This window comes from Haliotis cracherodii, unplaced genomic scaffold (genome assembly GCF_022045235.1).
Source record: "Haliotis cracherodii isolate W230 unplaced genomic scaffold, xgHalCrac1.p SCAF_1, whole genome shotgun sequence".
Lineage (NCBI taxonomy): Eukaryota > Metazoa > Mollusca > Gastropoda > Lepetellida > Haliotidae > Haliotis > Haliotis cracherodii.
Window position 1 is genome coordinate 9373569 of NW_027266264.1, and position 19530 is coordinate 9393098.

At 41.7% G+C, this 19530-nt stretch overlaps 2 protein-coding genes across 2 annotated transcripts in view; both read left to right on the top strand.

The window, feature by feature from the left end:
• The window catches only part of LOC139459548 (centromere protein O-like), a 28621-nt gene that overhangs the window by 2615 nt on the left and 6476 nt on the right, over positions 1-19530 (top strand). The window contains exons 2-5 of the mRNA XM_071241087.1: positions 884-1053; positions 1253-1355; positions 6749-7017; positions 7810-7981. Of these exons, the coding sequence (XP_071097188.1) occupies positions 884-1053; positions 1253-1355; positions 6749-7017; positions 7810-7981 (714 nt within the window). The remainder of the gene's footprint in view (positions 1-883; positions 1054-1252; positions 1356-6748; positions 7018-7809; positions 7982-19530) is intronic.
• LOC139459541 (probable G-protein coupled receptor B0563.6) lies at positions 15149-16378 on the top strand. Its single transcript, XM_071241076.1, has one exon. It carries the CDS (start codon positions 15149-15151, stop codon positions 16376-16378), a length of 1230 nt encoding a protein of 409 aa, XP_071097177.1.

Consider the following 19530-nt stretch of genomic DNA (forward strand, 5'->3'; position numbering starts at 1 on the left):
ATAAGTAGAGTGGATAACTTGGTCAGGAACATCACAGGACATATAAGTAAAAAAATACTGCTCAGGGAGAAGAAAACACAACACAAAGCACCACAGTAACCATCAGTCATTTGCTACCTCTCCATATTGTTCTGTCACTGTGCGCCTATTAGAGAGAGCCTATTACAGATTTGGTTCCATTATACCAAATTTGGAGACGTTAGACGCAAAGACTTCCTTTCATCAAACAGATTTTTTAGGGCTATCTTTCGTGTGTCAGTCAGTTTTTCAATGTTTAATGTCTCACAAACTCTGTACAAGTAATTAATGGGACTGGCTGCCATGTTATTGAAATAGGTAACTCGGTATTGAAGCTGGTTGATAAAACACATTCTGATTGGTCCATTCAACTGAGTAGCGTAGCAAATCAAATTGGTTATTGAAGATTAAATATCGTGAGAACCATGGGAATGGATCCAGGGGTTTGTGTAGGTTTAGCATGTTTACCGAAATGTGAGTCCTGCAGATATAGAGGGTGGGGGTGGTGAGTGAGTGAGTGAGTATGGCTTTACGCCTCTCTTAGCAATATTCCAGCAATCATGGCGGGGGACACTAGAAATGAGCTTCACACATTGTACCCATGTCAAGAATCAAACCCGGGTCTTCGGCGTGACGAGTGAAATGCTTTAACCACTAGGCTATCCGACCGCCCCTTGGTGAGGTGGACTTCAGGAACATGTCACCATGGTAACTAAGAATATTAGTTCCATGGTCCTGTGAATGGACAGACACTGTGAGCAAAAGACCTTAACAATAGTCAGTATTGGAAAGTGTGTTTATTTTAACATTCAACTTAGAGTCACCATCATAAATGCTTAATCTTGTTAAACAATTGTGTTTGCAGGTGCCCTTTTTGACCTAGATAGGTTAGAGGCCAATGCAAGGGAGGTGGAGCGAAGTCAGAAAGAGGTTGAACTGGCGGACAGGAAGTCCCACCACCTGCAACAGAAGATACTCACTTTACAAGCTCGTCGGAATGAACTCCGCACCCAGCTGCCACAGGTTACATCTCAGGTGAAGAATGTGGAGTGATGTAGCAACGTCAAACTAGTTATAGCTTCATTCATTGAATTTTAGCACCTGGCACAGATTAAAATCTATTAAGATTTTCATGATCAGTGTTGTATGGACTTGTAACATTTACAATACGGACACTGACTATTGAGTGTTGTTGTGTTGCACACACTCGGTATCACTGTTGTTGTTGTTGCAGCCTCCTGACCTGGAAGCCGCCACTAAAGAGGGCAAGAAACTGATGTCTGCCCTGAAGAAACTCCGGCAGCTACAGGAGATCCAGAAGCTCTACAGGCTGACAGGTGAGTCCATGCATGGTCAGCAACATACCCAGCAACAAACCCAGCAACATACCCAGCAACATACCCAGCAACATGCCCAGCAACATGCTCAGCAACATACCCAGCAACATGCTCAGCAACATACCCAGCAACAAACCCAGCAACATACCCAGCAACATACCCAGCAACATGCCCAGCAACATGCTCAGCAACATACCCAGCAACATGCTCAGCAACATACCCAGGAACAAACCCAGCAACATACCCAGCAACATACCCAGCAACATGCCCAGCAACATGCTCAGCAACATACCCAGCAACATGCTCAGCAACATACCCAGCAACAAACCCAGCAACATACCCAGCAACAAACCCAGCAACATGCTCAGCAACATGCCCAGCAACATGCTCAGCAACATGCCCAGCAACATGCTCAGCAACATACCCAGCAACATGCTCAGCAACATACCCAGGAACAAACCCAGCAACATACCCAGCAACATACCCAGCAACATGCCCAGCAACATGCTCAGCAACATACCCAGCAACATGCTCAGCAACATACCCAGCAACATACCCAGCAACAAACCCAGCAACATGCTCAGCAACATGCCTAGCAACATACCCAGCAACATGCTCAGCAACATGCCCAGCAACGTGCCCAGCACATGCCCAGCAACATACCCAGCAATATGTGCAGCAACATGCCCAGCAACATGCTCAGCAACATGCCCAGCAACATGCTCAGCAACATACCTAGCAATATGTGCAGCAATATGCCCTGCAACATGCTCAGCAACATGCCCTGCAACATGCCCAGCAACATGCCCAGCAATATGCCCAGCAACATGCCCAGCAACATGCCCAGCAATATGTGCAGCAACATCAGAGCTACAGATAAGATTTTGGTGTCTGGGGTAAAATACTCATGGGATTTTTTTTGGTGCGTATTACACAAATTAAGTGGGTATTCAAATTTTTTGTTACCCACTATCTTCTGAATATCTGCGTACTGTTACCCAATGATTCAAATGTTGTGTGTAATTTAGGTTTTACATACTGTAAATCACTAATATATTTCAAAGTACATGTATTTGAGAGACCAGACAGGTAATTGACCATTAAGTCAGAATGTGTAGGAGACTCGTAGAGGGAGACCCTCAATTAATACATGATGATATAATAAAGCAGGTATTTCGGAGATATTAGCTAAAATGTGTTGTATCTGTTCTCAAGAGATTGAGATCTGTGACACAGTGACATTTCCTCTTAAAACTATTGAAATAAAAACATTTTTTCTGAATACATTCTTTAATTGCGTAACTCATAGATGCGATAGTACAAGTTACAAAACCACTGCCAACTTTAGGATATGGTATGTATACAACATCAGAGTCAGACATGATTTACGGGAAATAGCCACACTTAAAGTCTGTACTAAGCATGCTTAGCACCACCGAGTTTTTGTACTTTAGCTTGTCTGGCTTTGTAGTCACTGAATAGTCTACCCTTTCTTCTCCTTTTTCTTAGCCAGTGATGTATGGCAGGACAGGGATCATAGGTCTGTGGAGTTGGACCTAGCATACTGATCTTGAGAAGTATATCCAACTTCTCTGAGCCCAAGGAAGCTCTGAATTTGTTCTTCATACGATTTTGTGTGCTGAAACTCCGCTCACACTCAACACTTGTCACTTGCATACAAAGTGCAATTAAAGCTAGTTTGGCACAGTTTGGCAGAGCATCTCTGTGAAGAAGAATTATCCTCTTGCACAGCTGTTCAGGTTGGAGCTTTGAATATGCACCATTTATCATCCCTCTCAACCTTGGCCATTCCTCACAAAGTTTCTTGGAATTGAGTAGGGGTTTCACTTCTTTCACATGTTCTTCAAGTCCTTCAATCAGGTTACCTTCTATTACCTTGACTTCCTTCTGAACACCGTACAGATCACCAAGATGGGCAACAGCATCTTCAGACTCTTCATGTGGGACAGAGTTGACAGTTAGAGGCTCCATTACTTTGCTCATATCTGAGAAGATAGCACTATCTTCCTCCTTAAATCTGGATTTAATGTTTTTGGACAGATTTTTCAGGTAGTCAGCTCTGAGATTCTCAAACTGATCACCCATTGCATCAGCATACACCAACTTCTCACCACCAATAGTTGCTCCATTCTCCACAATGACAATTCTGTCTTTCATGTCCTTAAGACCCTGTCCATCTTGACTGCCCATCACCTGAACTTTATTCAGTGTACCCTCAATCAGTGGCTTCACTTCACTGAATAGAAGGTTTTTCTTCTGGAGACTGCAACTTAATACTGCCAGTTCTGTGTGCACATCAAGCATAAATGAAGTGACCAGGGCTACTTTATAGTTGGCAAAGTACTTGAGTAGACCTTTAGCTACACTGTTTTTCTCAGCTGCAAACTTTGACAATGTTGCCAAGATAGATTCATAACTTTCAAAGACTGCCTCGACTGCAGCCTTCAGACCCAACCACCTTATAGAATAAGGTGCTTTAACAGTTAATACAGGTTCTTCCAGTAGCGTTTGGATCTTTCTAAGTGTCAGAGTTCTGTTGCTTGATGCACTCACGAAATTGTACAATGCATTAAATTTGTCCCTAAACTTTACCATGAAGTCATGTTTCTTGATTGAGTCAACACAGGCCAAATTAAGTCTATGGGCCACACAGTGTGTTTGTACAGAGAAAGGTGAGTATTTAGCCTTGATTTGCTTGCCTGTGCCTCTGTGTTTGCCCATCATTACAGCAGCACCATCAGTGGAGAGTGACACACACTTTGTTAAGTCAATGCCTAACTTGTCAAACTCTGCAGCCATACACCTAACTATGGTGTGAGCACATCCATCATCAATAGGCTGATTACACAGAAATGAAGTAATAGGTTCTCCACCTTTCACATATCTCACACATATGCTGAGTCTTTTTTCAACAGTCACATCTGTACTTTCGTCAAGCATAATTGCAAATACAGGGGAAGAATTAATATCATTCACAAGTGTCTTTGTCAAAACATGACAAACTGATTTCTGTACTTCTGTAACAGTTGTCCAGCTCAAGTTTTTATATTTTACATCCAATCCATTCATTGTCTGCAACAACAATAATCCATTCACTTGTTCAGATGGGCATTCAGACTTTGCTGCATAATATACAGTGTTAAACAAAATTTTGTCATCACTGGAGCAGATACCCACACTATCAACATTTACATCTGGGTCATTTATTAAATCTGCTCCCAAATCTCTCTCAATCTTTGATGATGCACGTTTATGTTCAGAAGTGTCGTCATGTCTGATAATACTAGAAATCTGTATGTTTGGTGTGCCCTCAGAAGCCCAGACATTTGTAAGCAAAAGTGTAGATTTTGCACCCTGACACGCCATACAACACAATCGCATCTCACTATCAACACTGCTGAAATTTAGCCACGGATACTTAGCTTTCCATTCGGCCATAGTTTTCTTTGAAAGTTTATTCCCATCATGTTTTTTCGATGCTTGACGAGAGATGGCAGCAGTGATAAGTTCGTCCAGTATATCGCTAATAGTCACCTCAGATTCGAAACAAAGTCCGATCATTTCCTCAATAAGAGATTTTACTACCTGCGTAGTTGTGTAAGAACGTTTGCCAATGCTTAGGAAGGCCGATATTTTAGTCTGACCGGCTAGGTTTCGTCCATGTGACTGCCGAGACGCCATGTTTGTTTGTAACTAACTTCATCATTTTACGTTACGAATAATTTCATTGGACACTCATTACTAGCGCCACCAATCAACGACAGTGTTACAAGAAATATTAGGCTGCGTTCGTTAGGCGTGTTCAGTGTTGATTGCAAACGATCTATTATCTTTTTCAGAATGTGAAAACCATTCTGATTTCAATATTACGAGCTGGACAAAATAGGATAAGGTCCTGCAGCGTTACGCACGTATTTTCATGGATGATTATCATTACACATTCAAAACATATCTAGAGCGTTTCAGTGATTTCCTTAGCGTATTTGATACGCTACAATATTTTCCATCAGCGTTTTTCATACATTTTGATGCGTATTTCACGCAGATACGCACCTTATCTGGGTCTCTGGCAACATGCTCAGCAACATGCCCAGCAGCATACCCAGCAATATGCCCAGCAACATACCCAGCAACATGCTCAGCAACATACCCAGTAACATACCAAGCAACACGCCAAGCAACATAACCAGCAACATGCCCAGCAATATGCCCAGCAACACACCCAGTACAAATAAAGTTATAAAAAAAAGTGAATGTTAATAAACATGATAAAGGAATAGCACATTCAATGTGTTTTTTAGATTTTGAATGTTTGTTTTAGTACTAAGCATGACTGCTCTTCATTTCCATGTGCCAGAAAGTTGAACTTCCCTGTAGTGTATTCTGCACAGTGATGTATTGTTCCATACAAATCCTGTGTCATGCACAGCACTTCTCACACAAACCCTTTGTTATGTTTGCCTTTTGGCGAGAGTGTTGGGTTTAACACCATTTTGATCAGTATTTCAATTATAGCACATCGTATCTGCTTCATGTGGAAGAAAAGCCGGAAGTTAGATATTTATCACTTTGGTGAAGCCCATTAGCACTGGTATGGCACTGATATACCTAGTGTCATAATAAAGGGGAATTTGGAATGCACACCCATTTCTGGCATGCCTGCCTAAGGCCACATCTCTGCTCAGCAAATATTATGGCCACTTAGAAGGCCCCCCCATCCCCCCACCCCCCCACCCCCCCACCCCCAGCTTTATAATATGTAGAGTTGGTTGATTTTCTGCTTGAAGTATTTTACTCCAAAAGCATGAATAGTGCAGCAAGAATTGTCATTTTATTTAGCAACTAATATTTTCACAAAAAGCAGTTTAATGACATATTTTGGTTTGTGTCTACCTATATCAAGTGACCACCTCAGTGGTGTAGTGGATAGAGAGGAAGGTAGGTGGTACGATACCCTGGTTAAGAGATGTTAAAAGATGTTACTTGTTGTAATCCTGCCTTGGACTGATCGGCTCAGAGTCAGTATACTGTGTCTGAGTGGGGTATTCATGTTAAACAGTGGCATGGTATCTCAATAGGCTAGCACTATAAAACAGCAATAAGTTTTGACTTGTACAAGTGAGTAAGTGAGTATGGGTTTACGCCGCTTTGAGAATGATCCAGCAATGTCACGGCAGGGGACACCAAAAATGGGCTTCACACATTGTACTTCACACATTGTAAGAGAAACACTCTGGAATATGACATTAATCCCTATTTCACCTCACCTAAGCCCTACAAAGTAAAACACATCTAGGAAATATTCTATCTATTGTACAAGTTGTACTTACATTGATCATTTGATTACATTGCTGTGAATATTATATCTGCAGGTGTTTCAGTTCAAGAAAAGACTGAGAACAAGCTTATGTTACGGTTTGACACCAGTTACAACCATGAATATGTTGATGAACACTACATAGAGCTGACCCGCAGCAAGAAACAAGATGGCTACCATGTGTCCCACCACACACTGCCAGCTTTCATACCCTTGTCCCAGCTTGAGGTACATCTGGAGACGGAGCTCAAGGTCTTCGTGGACACAGTTAGGGAGTATCTGCAGGCATTTGTCATCCGGCGCGGCCAAGTCAAGATGTTGGAGGTGAGTTTAGAAAAAAAAGTTATTTTATGTTGTGAAACAATCTCATCAGTGCCGTAGCCAGCCGGGGGGCAGGGGGTCAGTGGCCCCCCCTGGATTTTTTTTATACAAAACAGTTTTATTTGAATCATGAAAATACAAGTTGTGGACAAGTGATACTTGTATAAATATTTGCACCCCCCCTGTCAACTAGTTAACTACGGCCTTGCTCATTAAAATCAGATCTTTACTTACGGGTCCAGTTAGAACGACCTTTCATCCGACCAATCAGAGCGTCGCTTGCCAGATCGGGAATGTGATAGTCAGAATGTGACTTTCCATAGCCTGTGAGAAATTCTGCCATACAATACGGGCCATCTATTTTCTTTGTTAAGTTTTCAAATTTTGAATCCATATTTTTAAAAGCATAGTCTTGAATGGAAGTCGCCAGTTTGAATCAAGCACCACACAGCTTGAGAAAGCGGCTATCTGATTGGATGATGTCAGCTTCTTGTTGGTCATTTCATTAGTCTGTCAAAGTTTGCGAAAGGTCGTTCTGACATGACTAGCGAGAACTGAGATCTGATTTTAATGAGATTGTGTTGTGAAATATCCTTCCTTTTGTTCTTTGAGATCATAATGAGATACACAGCGGGTTTAGTTCTCTCGATGGTAATTGTGAACATTCATTATCATAATGGTATTCAAATAGATACGGTATAATGTACATAACTGAATAGGCTTGAGAAGAAATGTTATGTACAATTTACCATGAGAATAATTTGAAAACAATACCTTTCGCTATTTTGTTTTTAGTCTGAACTGGCTGAAATTCTCCGAAGTGAGATTGAGACGAGTTTCCCGGTGGACTATGTGAGCATGTCTCTACAGTCAGCAGACGATGTACCTATCAGAATAACACTGTGCTACACTGACCTGCGGTCTGCACACCCAGATAAAGCAGAGGTCAGCCCTATAGAGACTCCAGGTAGGTTTTTATCCCCTGCCGGGACAAAATGGCCAAAGGGAAATTATGTTGTGGCGCAGTCCGTCCATCCGCCTGTCTGTCTGTTCGTCCATCCATCTGTTTGTCCCACAGAGGGTACTAAGCTTGTGAAATCAACTCCTCCTACAGTTTCCAGAGAATATCCCTGAAACTCTACACACAAGAGGTCGACATGTTGATGATATGCATATGGCAGTCCCGTTTCATTTCAACAAATTTTGACAGAGTTACTGCCCCTGTTTTACGGAGCTTCATTTGCCTAATTTTGAGAGAGGGTACTAAAAGCTTGTAAAATCAACTTCTCGCACAGTTTCCAGAGAATATCCTTGACACTCTACACACAAGATGTCGACATGTTGATGATACGCATATCGAAGTCCCTTTTCATTTCGACAAATTTTGACAGAGTTACTGCCCCTGTTTTACAGAGCTTCATGAAATCTACTCCTCCTACAGTTTCCAGAGAATATCCCTGACACTCTACACACAAGATGTCGACATGTTGATGATACGCATGTGGCAGTCCCGTTTCATTTCGAAAATTTTGACAGAGTTACTGCCCCTGTTTTACGGAGCTTCATTTGCCTAATTTTGAGAGAGGGTACTAAGCTTGTAAAATCAACTTCTCGCACAGTTTCCAGAGAATATCCCTGACACTCTACACACAAGATGTCGACATGTTGATGATACGCATATCGCAGTCCCTTTTCATTTCGACAAATTTTGACAGAGTTACTGCCCCTGTTTTACGGAGCTTCATTTGCATAATTGTGAGAGAGAGTACTAAGCTTGTGAAATCAACTCCTCCTACAGTTAAAATGTGCACATGTTTAATATATCCATATCACAGTGAAATTTCATTTCTTTTCATGTTGAGAGAGTTGCCCTTGGTATACTCGGACCCCATGGTACCGCGGCATTCATCGTATCGCGGCATTTGTGATTTCCGGTGGTTCACGCGGGACACGCCTTTTAGCGGGTGTCTGTTAATGCAAATCAGTAACCAGGAAGTGCTCACTTCGTAAACAATTTCAATTTCCTCGGAATGTTCCGTCTGCTGTACGTAAGCAGTTATTAATCCGTTGATACATATTTCTGGCATCTGTTGTAATATTGCCTTACCCCCATCTATCAATAGCCAACGATATAACCCGCAGTTCCCCAAGTAAACTTTCTCTATCGACCTGACCTAGATCATCTGCATATTCATGCGACTAATAAGGTAACGGAAGTTACGTAGTCCGCACATTTTTTCACGCTCTGTGCCCAGAATCTATTGGGAGATCATAAGGGCCATAATGCCAAACTTAGTAATACGTTCTTCACTAGTAACCAAAAGATAAATACATACTATGGGCATACTAGGAGTGCTTTTTGTATATTTATTGTTGACATTTAACATTTTTCCATTTTGTGACAAATTATTGTCATCCAATTATTTTTAAACAATCTTAAAATATCATTTCTGATATTTTGATGTTGACTTATAAAAATATTTTTCTCTTACTTTTCGGTAAATATGCATTGAATACCTATTGCTGATTACACATTTAGAATTTTACTTGTGCTGTCTTTGCACTTGTCTGGACAAACACTGATGTCTGGCATGATCATACCAAGTGGTTGGTAGAATTATGTCCTCTTTTTGTCTAATTCGGACCTCCATACACAACTTTTCTCTGTACCGCGATACGATGGAGTTCTCTCCCTTGTCAAACAGAGCGCGAGGCCCGGCTTTTACTCGGCGCTACTAATGTAAATAAAGAACTTTTATCAGTAAAATATGCATTGTTTGATAACATGAATGATATCTGATACAGAGAACACGAATAAACATAAAGGTTAGTGAGTGCATTTTGTTCCGTTTAGCGTACATGACAAGTACCGCGATACCCCGAGGCAAGCTCCTATATGAAGCTCGATTTGCACAACTGTGAGAGAGGGTATACTGTTTTTGTGATGTCGACTCCTACATTTTTCAGGGAATATCCCTGACGCTCAAAACACATGCCGCTCTACACACAACATGTGCTATTGATACACATATCGCAGTCGTTATAAATTTGATTTATTTTAACAGAGTTACTACCCTGGTTTATGATCCTCATTTTTGTCAACTGTAAGATTCTGTGAAATCCGGATAATTTTTAGGAAACAATACATTGGATGCATGTATGCTGTTAATATACATATGACAATGATGTTCCATTGCTATCAGTTTCAAAAGAATTCATGCGGGGGATGTCAGAGCACTCTTGTTGCTGTAGTGAGGGTTTGTTGATGTGACCTTGACTTCTTGATCACCCAAATCATGAAGATGTATCATCAGTCATATGGACTCCAGATAGGTTTTATTGAGGGTGTTTCAGACTTCCTATCTGACCAACTTGTTTAAGCAAAGTCTGGCCAAGTATGTTGTGTTGAATGTTACTCTGTGTGACCTTGACTTCTGTTTGCACTCTGAGATGTAGCAGGGAACGGGGCAATGTTTTGTCCTGCTGGCAATTATATACAGAACATCAGCAAAGCTAATACTGTACACAGTGAAAAGTTATTATCTTAAGTATACATGTAAACTGCCTGACTTCACTTTATGAAGTAAGGGGGCGGTCGGGTAGCCTAGTGGTTAAAGCGTTCGCTTGTTACGCCGAAGACCCAGGTTCGATTCCCGACATGGGTACAATGTGTGAAGCCCATTTCTGGTGTCCCCTGCCGTGATATTGCTGGAATATTGCTAAAAGCGGCGTAAAAACCTAACTCACTCATAAGGTAGGGAAATATTTCACTGACCATTGCAAAATCTAGTATCGTTTTTGTTAAGGAAGACACTAACGGAATTCGATAGAAGCTGCGTATTTGTGTAAAATATTCATTAAATAAACTGAAATACACAGACACACCAAATCAAACACACTATAAATACGCTATTGAAATAAAACTAATGCATATATTACAATTATTATCTAAAACAATTATGACAGTTACATTCGGAAAAGCATGTGAGACAAACAAACTCAAATACCGATAGATGCCAATTGAAAAGCACATTGTGCCTAGTCAGTGTATCTTAAACAGTCGTTGATTTGTGATTTAAAAAATAGCGCCTTTCCTACAATACTAAGTTATGCAAACAAAAATGGCTTCTCAGAGAAGGAGCTGCAAGCAGACAGATGGGTATACTCCTATTCATATAGTTCTAAATGATATATAGGGATTGTTACAAAACAGGTTTTCAAGTTAAAATACCCAAATGTCAAGAAACAGGTGCGTAAAAAACAATGAAATACCCTCTAAAAAGTATGGACTCAATCAAAATCAAACCCCTGGGTAACATACCCAAATAAACAAAAGCATATCTATAGCTGTGCACTGAGACATGATATTGCATCAGTACTCATGCTGATAAAAAACACTTGAATGACATATCAGATAACCTTTTAGTGGAGAATAAAACTAGGTTTACACTTTCAGGATGCTAAGAAATATTGTTTTGTAAAAAAGGAAACTTTTTTTTCATTTTTTACAAGGAAAGCTGATTTTGCACTCAAAGATTTCAACATCTCACAACTTCTTGTACTTGTAGGCTGAGTGCAGTGAATTAAGATGAATGTGACAATGACAATGTCAATAATACAAGCTGTCTCAATATATCTCCACTGCTCGTTAGACACTAAGTGTTTCTTGTATCCGTGGTTACTAAAGGAGATTTCTGATCATATAGAATGTGTTTGGATGTTATTATGCCATAAATGATGTTTTGCAGCTAGCAGTAATGATGTGCTATAAAACACTCCACGTCAATATCTGTGCTGAGCATTCTGGGATGGCAAGAGGTGTTGTAAATCTTTCCAGTACTTCGTGGGTTTATGGGCTCCTGGGTAGTTTTTGTTAACCCTATCTCAGTGGTGATCGACTGTCTCCGTGGTCTAGAGGATAAAGCGTCTGCCTCTGTGGTCTAGAGGACAAAGCGTCTGCCTCTGTGGTCTAGAGGACAAAGCATCTGCCTCTGTGGTCTAGAGGATAAAGCGTCTGCCTCTGTGGTCTAGAGGATAAAGCTTCTGCCTCCCTGGTCTAGAGGATAATGCATCTGCCTCCTTGGCCTAGAGGACAAAGCGTCTGCCTCCATGGTCTAGAGGATAAAGCGTCTGCCTCCATGGTCTAGAGGATAAAGCATCTGTTGCCGTGGTCTTGAGGATAAAGTGTCTGTCTCCATGGTCTAGAGGATAAAGCTTCTGCCTCCCTGGTCTAGAGGAGAAAGCATCTATCAGTGTGGTCTAGATGATAGAGCGTCAGTTGCCATGGTCTAGAGGATAAAGCGTCTGTCTCTGTGGTCTAGAGGATAAAGTGTCTGCCTCCATGGTCTAGAGGATAAAGCGTCTGCCTTCATGGTCTAGAGCATAAAGCATCTGTTGCCGTGGTCTAGAGGATAAAGTGTCTGTCTCCGTGGTCTAGAGGATAAAGCTTCTGCCTCCCTGGTCTAGAGGACACAGCGTCTGCCTCTGATCTAGAGGATAAAGCATCTGCCTCCGTGGTCTAGAGGATAAAGCGTCTGTCGCTGTGGTCTAGAGGATAAAGCGTCTGCCTTCATGGCCAAGAGGAAAAAGAGTTTGCCTGGAGAGCAGAGGCTCGGTGGTTCGATCCCAGGCCATGTCATACCAAAAGACATTAAAAGATAGTACTTCTTGTTACCGCGCCGGGCACTCTGTATCAAGAGGGTAAAAAAAGGACTGGTCAGCTTGGAGTCAGTATGCTCTGTTTGAGTGGGGTATGCATGTCAAACTCTGTGTCTCAGTGGGCTACCACTATAAAACCAGCATTGTGTACACGGACGCATGCATGCACACAAAAATTCAAGTAATATTATGTTCTTTTTGTTTATGTGTACCAGCAGCTATCAGGTTCCATCTATTTTGTGCCTAATTTGGTGTTTGGGGAAGTTCAGACATGTACGTAAGACCGACAGCCCAAGAGCATCAGGGTACATAAATGATAGGTACAGTGATACGTTCTGTAATACGTTCAGATACATAGTGGTACATGCAGTAATACTCAGTGGTTATTAAATGGCAGTTTTCATGTCATAACCCATATCAGCCTGAAACCCAGAGGCCAGATTGGTGGGTTGAGGGTTGATATGGGTATGATACGAAAACTGACATATAATAACAATTTTATCATATACCATAACATCAAACTGTATCTAGTCGCAAGTGACTGCCGGGTCGTGTGTTCAAGACGCTGAATGTTTAAAGATTTTTTTATATAAAAAAATGGAAATACAAGTAAAATGTGCAGCGGAGTTTATGATGATGCAGCGATGCCTGAGAACCAAGACTTATTTTTTAAGCCTAATGGTACACACAGTGCTGCATATATTAATCTTTACAGCAGTACATAAGGTGATATGTACGGTGGTACATACATTGATACGCACAGTGATACAGAGCAAAGAAAAACAATCCGATCATTTGCCATGTGTGACTTTCTTATGGACTCACAGAGAGGGCAATACTATAATACAATATAATAAATGTTATATTTGGGAAAACACTTTCTTAGTTGAGTACAGATTCTCGCATTTTTTTTCTTTTTTCTTTCTTTTGGGGGGTGAGGAGGGGGGTTGTTCATAATGAAATACTTGTTTGTGAACAAATCCAACAGTAGTAATGGGAATCCATATCAGCAGTCAACAAGACTAAATAGGAATGGTGTCAGTAGGGCAGTGCATTGGCAAAACATTGTATTGCTACAATATAAGTTGTAGCAGGACCCCGACAAGAAGTAACAAGGTAATAATTTAAGTCATACATTCTAATGGACGTCCTTTACAAAACAACCAAATAAAACACGAAAACAATTATGCCACTACAAGGAAATATGATAAATCTTCTGATTGACTCAGTAACTAAGGACTTTGTTTCATATTTAATGGCGTTATTTGCACTGGAAAGTGGATAAACTGTGAATTGCTTGCAGGCCGCTATATTCCTTTTGTACGATAGAACAATTTCCGTTTCCGTTCGTTAATTCGCAAGAATGTCAACGAATACATATAGTTACTTATATGTTATAAATGTCCATTAACAAATCAAGAAAACTAACTTAACTGAACATTTGTAAATAAGGGTTGGACAACTGATTAGTCAAGTCCAGAAAAGCTGGCATGTAAATCTTCGAATCTTGCACAGTCTCGCACGAAAGTGTCGTTTGGTCTCGAGGCCCGTCCCTCTGTTTATGGTCTCTATTCCAGGCAATCTGAAAAGACATGACTCAATACTATCCGATGTCAAGATACTGTCCCCACTAGTCAAGCATTTAGCTCCGGCCTCTTAACTAGCCTGTGGTTCAGTACACATTAACATTATCGACTAATAGCTCATGGAATATACATGTACTATGGTAGTCAAGAGAATGGATATTTCCAGGGTTGCAACTTGATCTGAATTTTCACTGGCCTGAATAGTGATAACATATTGGGACACCCCTAAAAAATCTGAAATTATGCTAATCTTCAGGATAACTTAATATGTGTGAGGGAACAAATTTAGATTCATATCATTTCAAACTACTCATTTCCATTTCCAACTTCTTATGATGTGCAAGTGATCATCCCCTCCATGACTTTGAGGCAACTTTGTTTCAGATTGTTGTGACTAGCTCTATTTCTTCTCGTCATGAAGATAACACAATGTGTTTGGAGTTGTAACTCACTTAGGGTTAATACCCTTCTTAGATAGCTCATGATCGAACAGGACATAGATCCTTTATATTATCAGGTGAGATTCAACAATGACATATAGTCAATTCCACAGACTGAACCTTTACAGGAGGAATATCGGCAATTGTTTCTCGGTCTGTGTTTTCACTCGTGCCCCTGTTGGGGTTATGCTATATCATAAACAGATAAAGTAGTACTAAGCCTTACCAAGGACCATGAAGTGGCGTAGGACACTGTCACATTGACTTTTACGATGTTACTAAGCTGCCATGACGGGAGTGTCCTACAGCCAGTCAGCAGTGGATCATGGAAGGTATCTGCAGCATCTTGACTTTAGAAGGGTGATAACGCTGTTTGTGTTTCTGTGCCAAGTGGAAACAGGCTTGCCGGATTCCTTTTTGGTCTGATATAGTGAGAATCAGGTCTTCACGATGGTAGTTCTGGAGAATTTGGAGCACCTCGGATCTAGGGGGGAGGAAGGAGACATAGTTTGTTTTGGCTTGAATGACCCTTTGGCATTGAATATTGACAGTATGGAATACAGTGCCAGGGTTGTGGGCTATCTCATTCTTGTGCCATTTATTTGCATTTTTGGCATAATTGGTAACATTGTGAATATTCTGATCCTCCACAAGGGACCGTTCTCTGGAGCTGCGTATGTGTACTTGAAAGGCTTGGCATTCTATGACATGCTGAGTTTGATTTTCATTCTGCCAATTTGTGCAATCCGTTGCCCAGTGTGTTCTGTGGCAGAGCGCTCCTGGAGTGTTTACGAGGCATACATCTATATTCCCGTTGGTGACATATTCATCAAGGCCAGTGTTGTGACAACGGTTGTCTTCACCATCGAACGCTGTCTCATGATTTGTTTCAACAATCATTTCCGTTTTGAGGTAAAAAAGACAAAGTCGGCCATAGTAACCGTTTCTCTTATTGGTGTTTTTTGCACAGTGGAAAACATTCCAACATTCTGGATGTATCACATCCAAAATGGATCCATTGTCCAGACTGATTTTGCAAGTTCAACATTTTTTGCTTTTTATGGATGGCTAGATGCAGTACTCTTCCAGTTTATTCCAATGATTGTGTTGTTCATATTCAATATCATACTAATAATCTACCTCAGGAAACATCGTCTGGTTCAGCGCGACCTTCAAACTCCGACCCAGATTGCCAAAAAAAAATACAACCTTGAACAGACACGTATGATTTTCTTGCTTATAGGTATTATTGTGTTATTTTTCTTAACCATGGTACCAAGTTCGGTGATGCAGCTGATTGGCTACAGTATACAGTTTGGTTCGGATATTTTCACCAAGTTTCAAGTCACAACAACTGTTCTCATAGCATTAAACTTCTCATGCAATTTCCTTTTATATTGTGCCATCAACAAAAGGTTTTGGATGACCTTCAAGAGGATTTGCTGCTGTTGCTGCCGGAATCGAATTCATCCAGTGATGGATGCTGTTGTGGCAGAGCAAGCTGTTGTGACCAGACTGAGATTTTCTTATGCCAGGAGCAGGACAGAGTTTTCCAGGGGAGCCAGTGCTTTCACAACAGGGATGACTCTCACCACGGATATTTCCAGATCCAGGCCAAATCCAGAACTTGTAGAACCTGTCTCAGAATGTGATAAAGAAAATAGTGACGCGAGTAGATAGGTGCAGTGTGAGAAGCTGGTCTAGAGAATCTGATGGCTTTGTCCGATGCAGATATTTCTACATCTGGAGCAGAACAGTCCTCTTCAGAACTATGTGACAAAACTGGACAAATGTTATTTGTGAATGTTTAACAAAAGAACAACTTACTTTCTGCAATGTGGTTATTGAAAAGTGAAAGAGATTCATTTTTATATAGAATGTTTTACAAGTGAAAAATGTATAATTACACCTCCATACTGAGACATTGTTCAGATACAGTAGGTGTTATTCAGCAGAGTCCGTTTTATTGAATGTGAACACTGAAGGGAACACAACACTTGACCAAATCTTGTCTAGGACAGTACGTGGGGTTGAATACCAGGTGTGACCAAGTCTTGTCTAGGACAGTTTGTGGGGTTGTATACCAGGTGTGACCAAGTCTTGTCTAGGACAGTACGTGGGGTTGTATACCAGGTGTGACCAAGTCTTGTCTAGGACAGTTTGTGGGGTTGTATACCAGGTGTGACCAAGTCTTGTCTAGGACACTAAGTGGGGTTGAATACCAGGTGTGACCAAGTCTTGTCTAGGACAGTACGTGGGGTTGTATACCAGGTGTGACCAAGTCTTGTCTAGGACACTAAGTGGGGTTGAATACCAGGTGTGACCAAGTCTTGTCTAGGACAGTACGTGGGGTTGTATACCAGGTGTGACCAAGTCTTGTCTAGGACACTAAGTGGGGTTGAATACCAGGTGTGACCAAGTCTTGTCTAGGACAGTACGTGGGGTTGTATACCAGGTGTGACCAAGTCTTGTCTAGGACAGTTTGTGGGGTTGTATACCAGGTGTGACCAAGTCTTGTCTAGGACACTAAGTGGGGTTGAATACCAGGTGTGACCAAGTCTTGTCTAGGACAGTACGTGGGGTTGTATACCAGGTGTGACCAAGTCTTGTCTAGGACACTAAGTGGGGTTGAATACCAGGTGTGACCAAGTCTTGTCTAGGACAGTACGTGGGGTTGTATACCAGGTGTGACCAAGTCTTGTCTTGGACAGTACATAGGGTTGTATACCAGGTGTGACCAAGTCTTGTCTAGGACACTACGTGGGAGTTTGAATACCAGGGGTGACCAAGTCTTGTCTAGGACAGTACGTGGGGTTGTATACCAGGTGTGACCAAGTCTTGTCTAGGACAGTTCGTGGGGTTGAATACCAGGTGTGACCAAGTCTTGTCTAGGACAGTACATAGGGTTGTATACCAGGTGTGACCAAGTCTTGTCTAGGACAGTACGTGGGGTTGTATACCAGGTGTGACCAAGTCTTGTCTAGGACACTAAGTGGGGTTGAATACCAGGTGTGACCAAGTCTTGTCTAGGACAGTACGTGGGGTTGTATACCAGGTGTGACCAAGTCTTGTCTAGGACAGTACGTGGGGTTGTATACCAGGTGTGACCAAGTCTTGTCTAGGACAGTACATAGGGTTGTATACCAGGTGTGACCAAGTCTTGTCTAGGACAGTACGTGGGGTTGAATACCAGGTGTGACATAGTCTTGTCTAGGACAGTAAATAGGGTTGTATACCAGGTGTTACCAAGTCTTGTCTAGGACAGTACATGGGGTTGAATACCAGGTGTGACCAAGTCTTGTTTAGGACAGTGCATGGGGTTGTATACCAGGTGTGACCAAGTCTTGTCTAGGAAAGTATGTGGGGTTGAATACCAGGTGTGACCAAGTCTTGTCTAGGACAGTACATAGGGTTGTATACCAGGTGTGACCAAGTCTTGTCTAGGACAGTACATCGGGTTGAATACCAGGTGTGACCAAGTCTTGTCTAGGACAGTTTGTGGGGTTGTATACCAGGTGTGACCAAGTCTTGTCTAGGACACTACGTGGGGTTGAATACCAGGTGTGACCAAGTCTTGTCTAGGACAGTTTGTGGGGTTGTATACCAGGTGTGACCAAGTCTTGTCTAGGACAGTGCGTGGGGTTGTATACCAGGTGTGACCAAGTCTTGTCTAGGACAGTACGTGGGGTTGTATACCAGGTGTGACCAAGTCTTGTCTAGGACAGTACATAGGGTTGAATACCAGGTGTGACCAAGTCTTGTCTAGGACAGTACATCGTGTTGAATACCAGGTGTGACCAAATCTTGTCTAGGACAGTACATGGGGTTGAATACCAGGTTTGACAAGTCTTGTTTAGGACAGTACGTGGGGTTGTATACCAGGTGTGACCAAGTCTTGTCTAGGACAGTACATAGGGTTGAATACCAGGTGTGACCAAGTCTTGTCTAGGACAGTACATGGGGTTGAATACCAGGTGTGACCAAATCTTGTCTAGGACAGTACATAGGGTTGAATACCAGGTTTGACCAAGTCTTGTTTAGGACAGTATGTGGGGTTGTATACCAGGTGTGACCAAGTCTTGTCTAGGACAGTACGTGGGGTTGTATACCAGGTATGACCAAGTCTTGTCTAGCACCATACGTGGGGTTGAATACCAGATATGACCAAGTCTTGTCTAGGACACTACGTGGGGTTGTTTACCAGGTGTGACCAAGTCTTGTCTAGGACAGTACGTGGGATTGTATACCAGGTGTGACCAAGTCTTGTCTAGGACACTACGTGGGGTTGAATACCAGGTATGACCAAGTCTTGTCTAGGACAGCACGTGGGGTTGAATACTCTTTGGTTTCCGAGAAATTAATTCATGGAAATGGTGAGTGAGTGATTGAGTGAGTTTGGTTTTAAGCAGCTTTTAGCAATATTCCAGCAATATCACGGCGGGGGACACCAAAAATGGGCTTCACATTGTACCCATGTCGGGATTCGAACCCGGGTCTTCGGTGTGATGAGCGAACGCTTTAACCACTAGGGTACCCGACCGCCCCAGAGAAAGGTCGAACCTTGTGTCAGTAATATCACGTTGTAGCAACATTACAGCATGGTGTCACCTTTCAGTTGTGATATCAAAAACCAATCATTGCCACCTCTTGTGTTTGTTTAGCCCTCTTATCAGTCTGTAGTTAATGTCTCAATTTGTGATTAATGTACATACAATTACCATGTCTGTTAATAAAGCGTTCATTATTTGTTTTCCATAATCATCTAAACCCTTGTGTTATGGCCTGTTTTATCAAATTGTGCAAATATTGAAGAAAACTGGAGGCGAGCTACA

What these genes read in the sequence shown, in the direction of transcription:
- LOC139459541 (XM_071241076.1), top strand. Translation starts at nt 15,149, where the DNA reads ATGGTAGTTCTGGAGAATTTGGAGCACCTCGGATCTAGGGGGGAGGAA.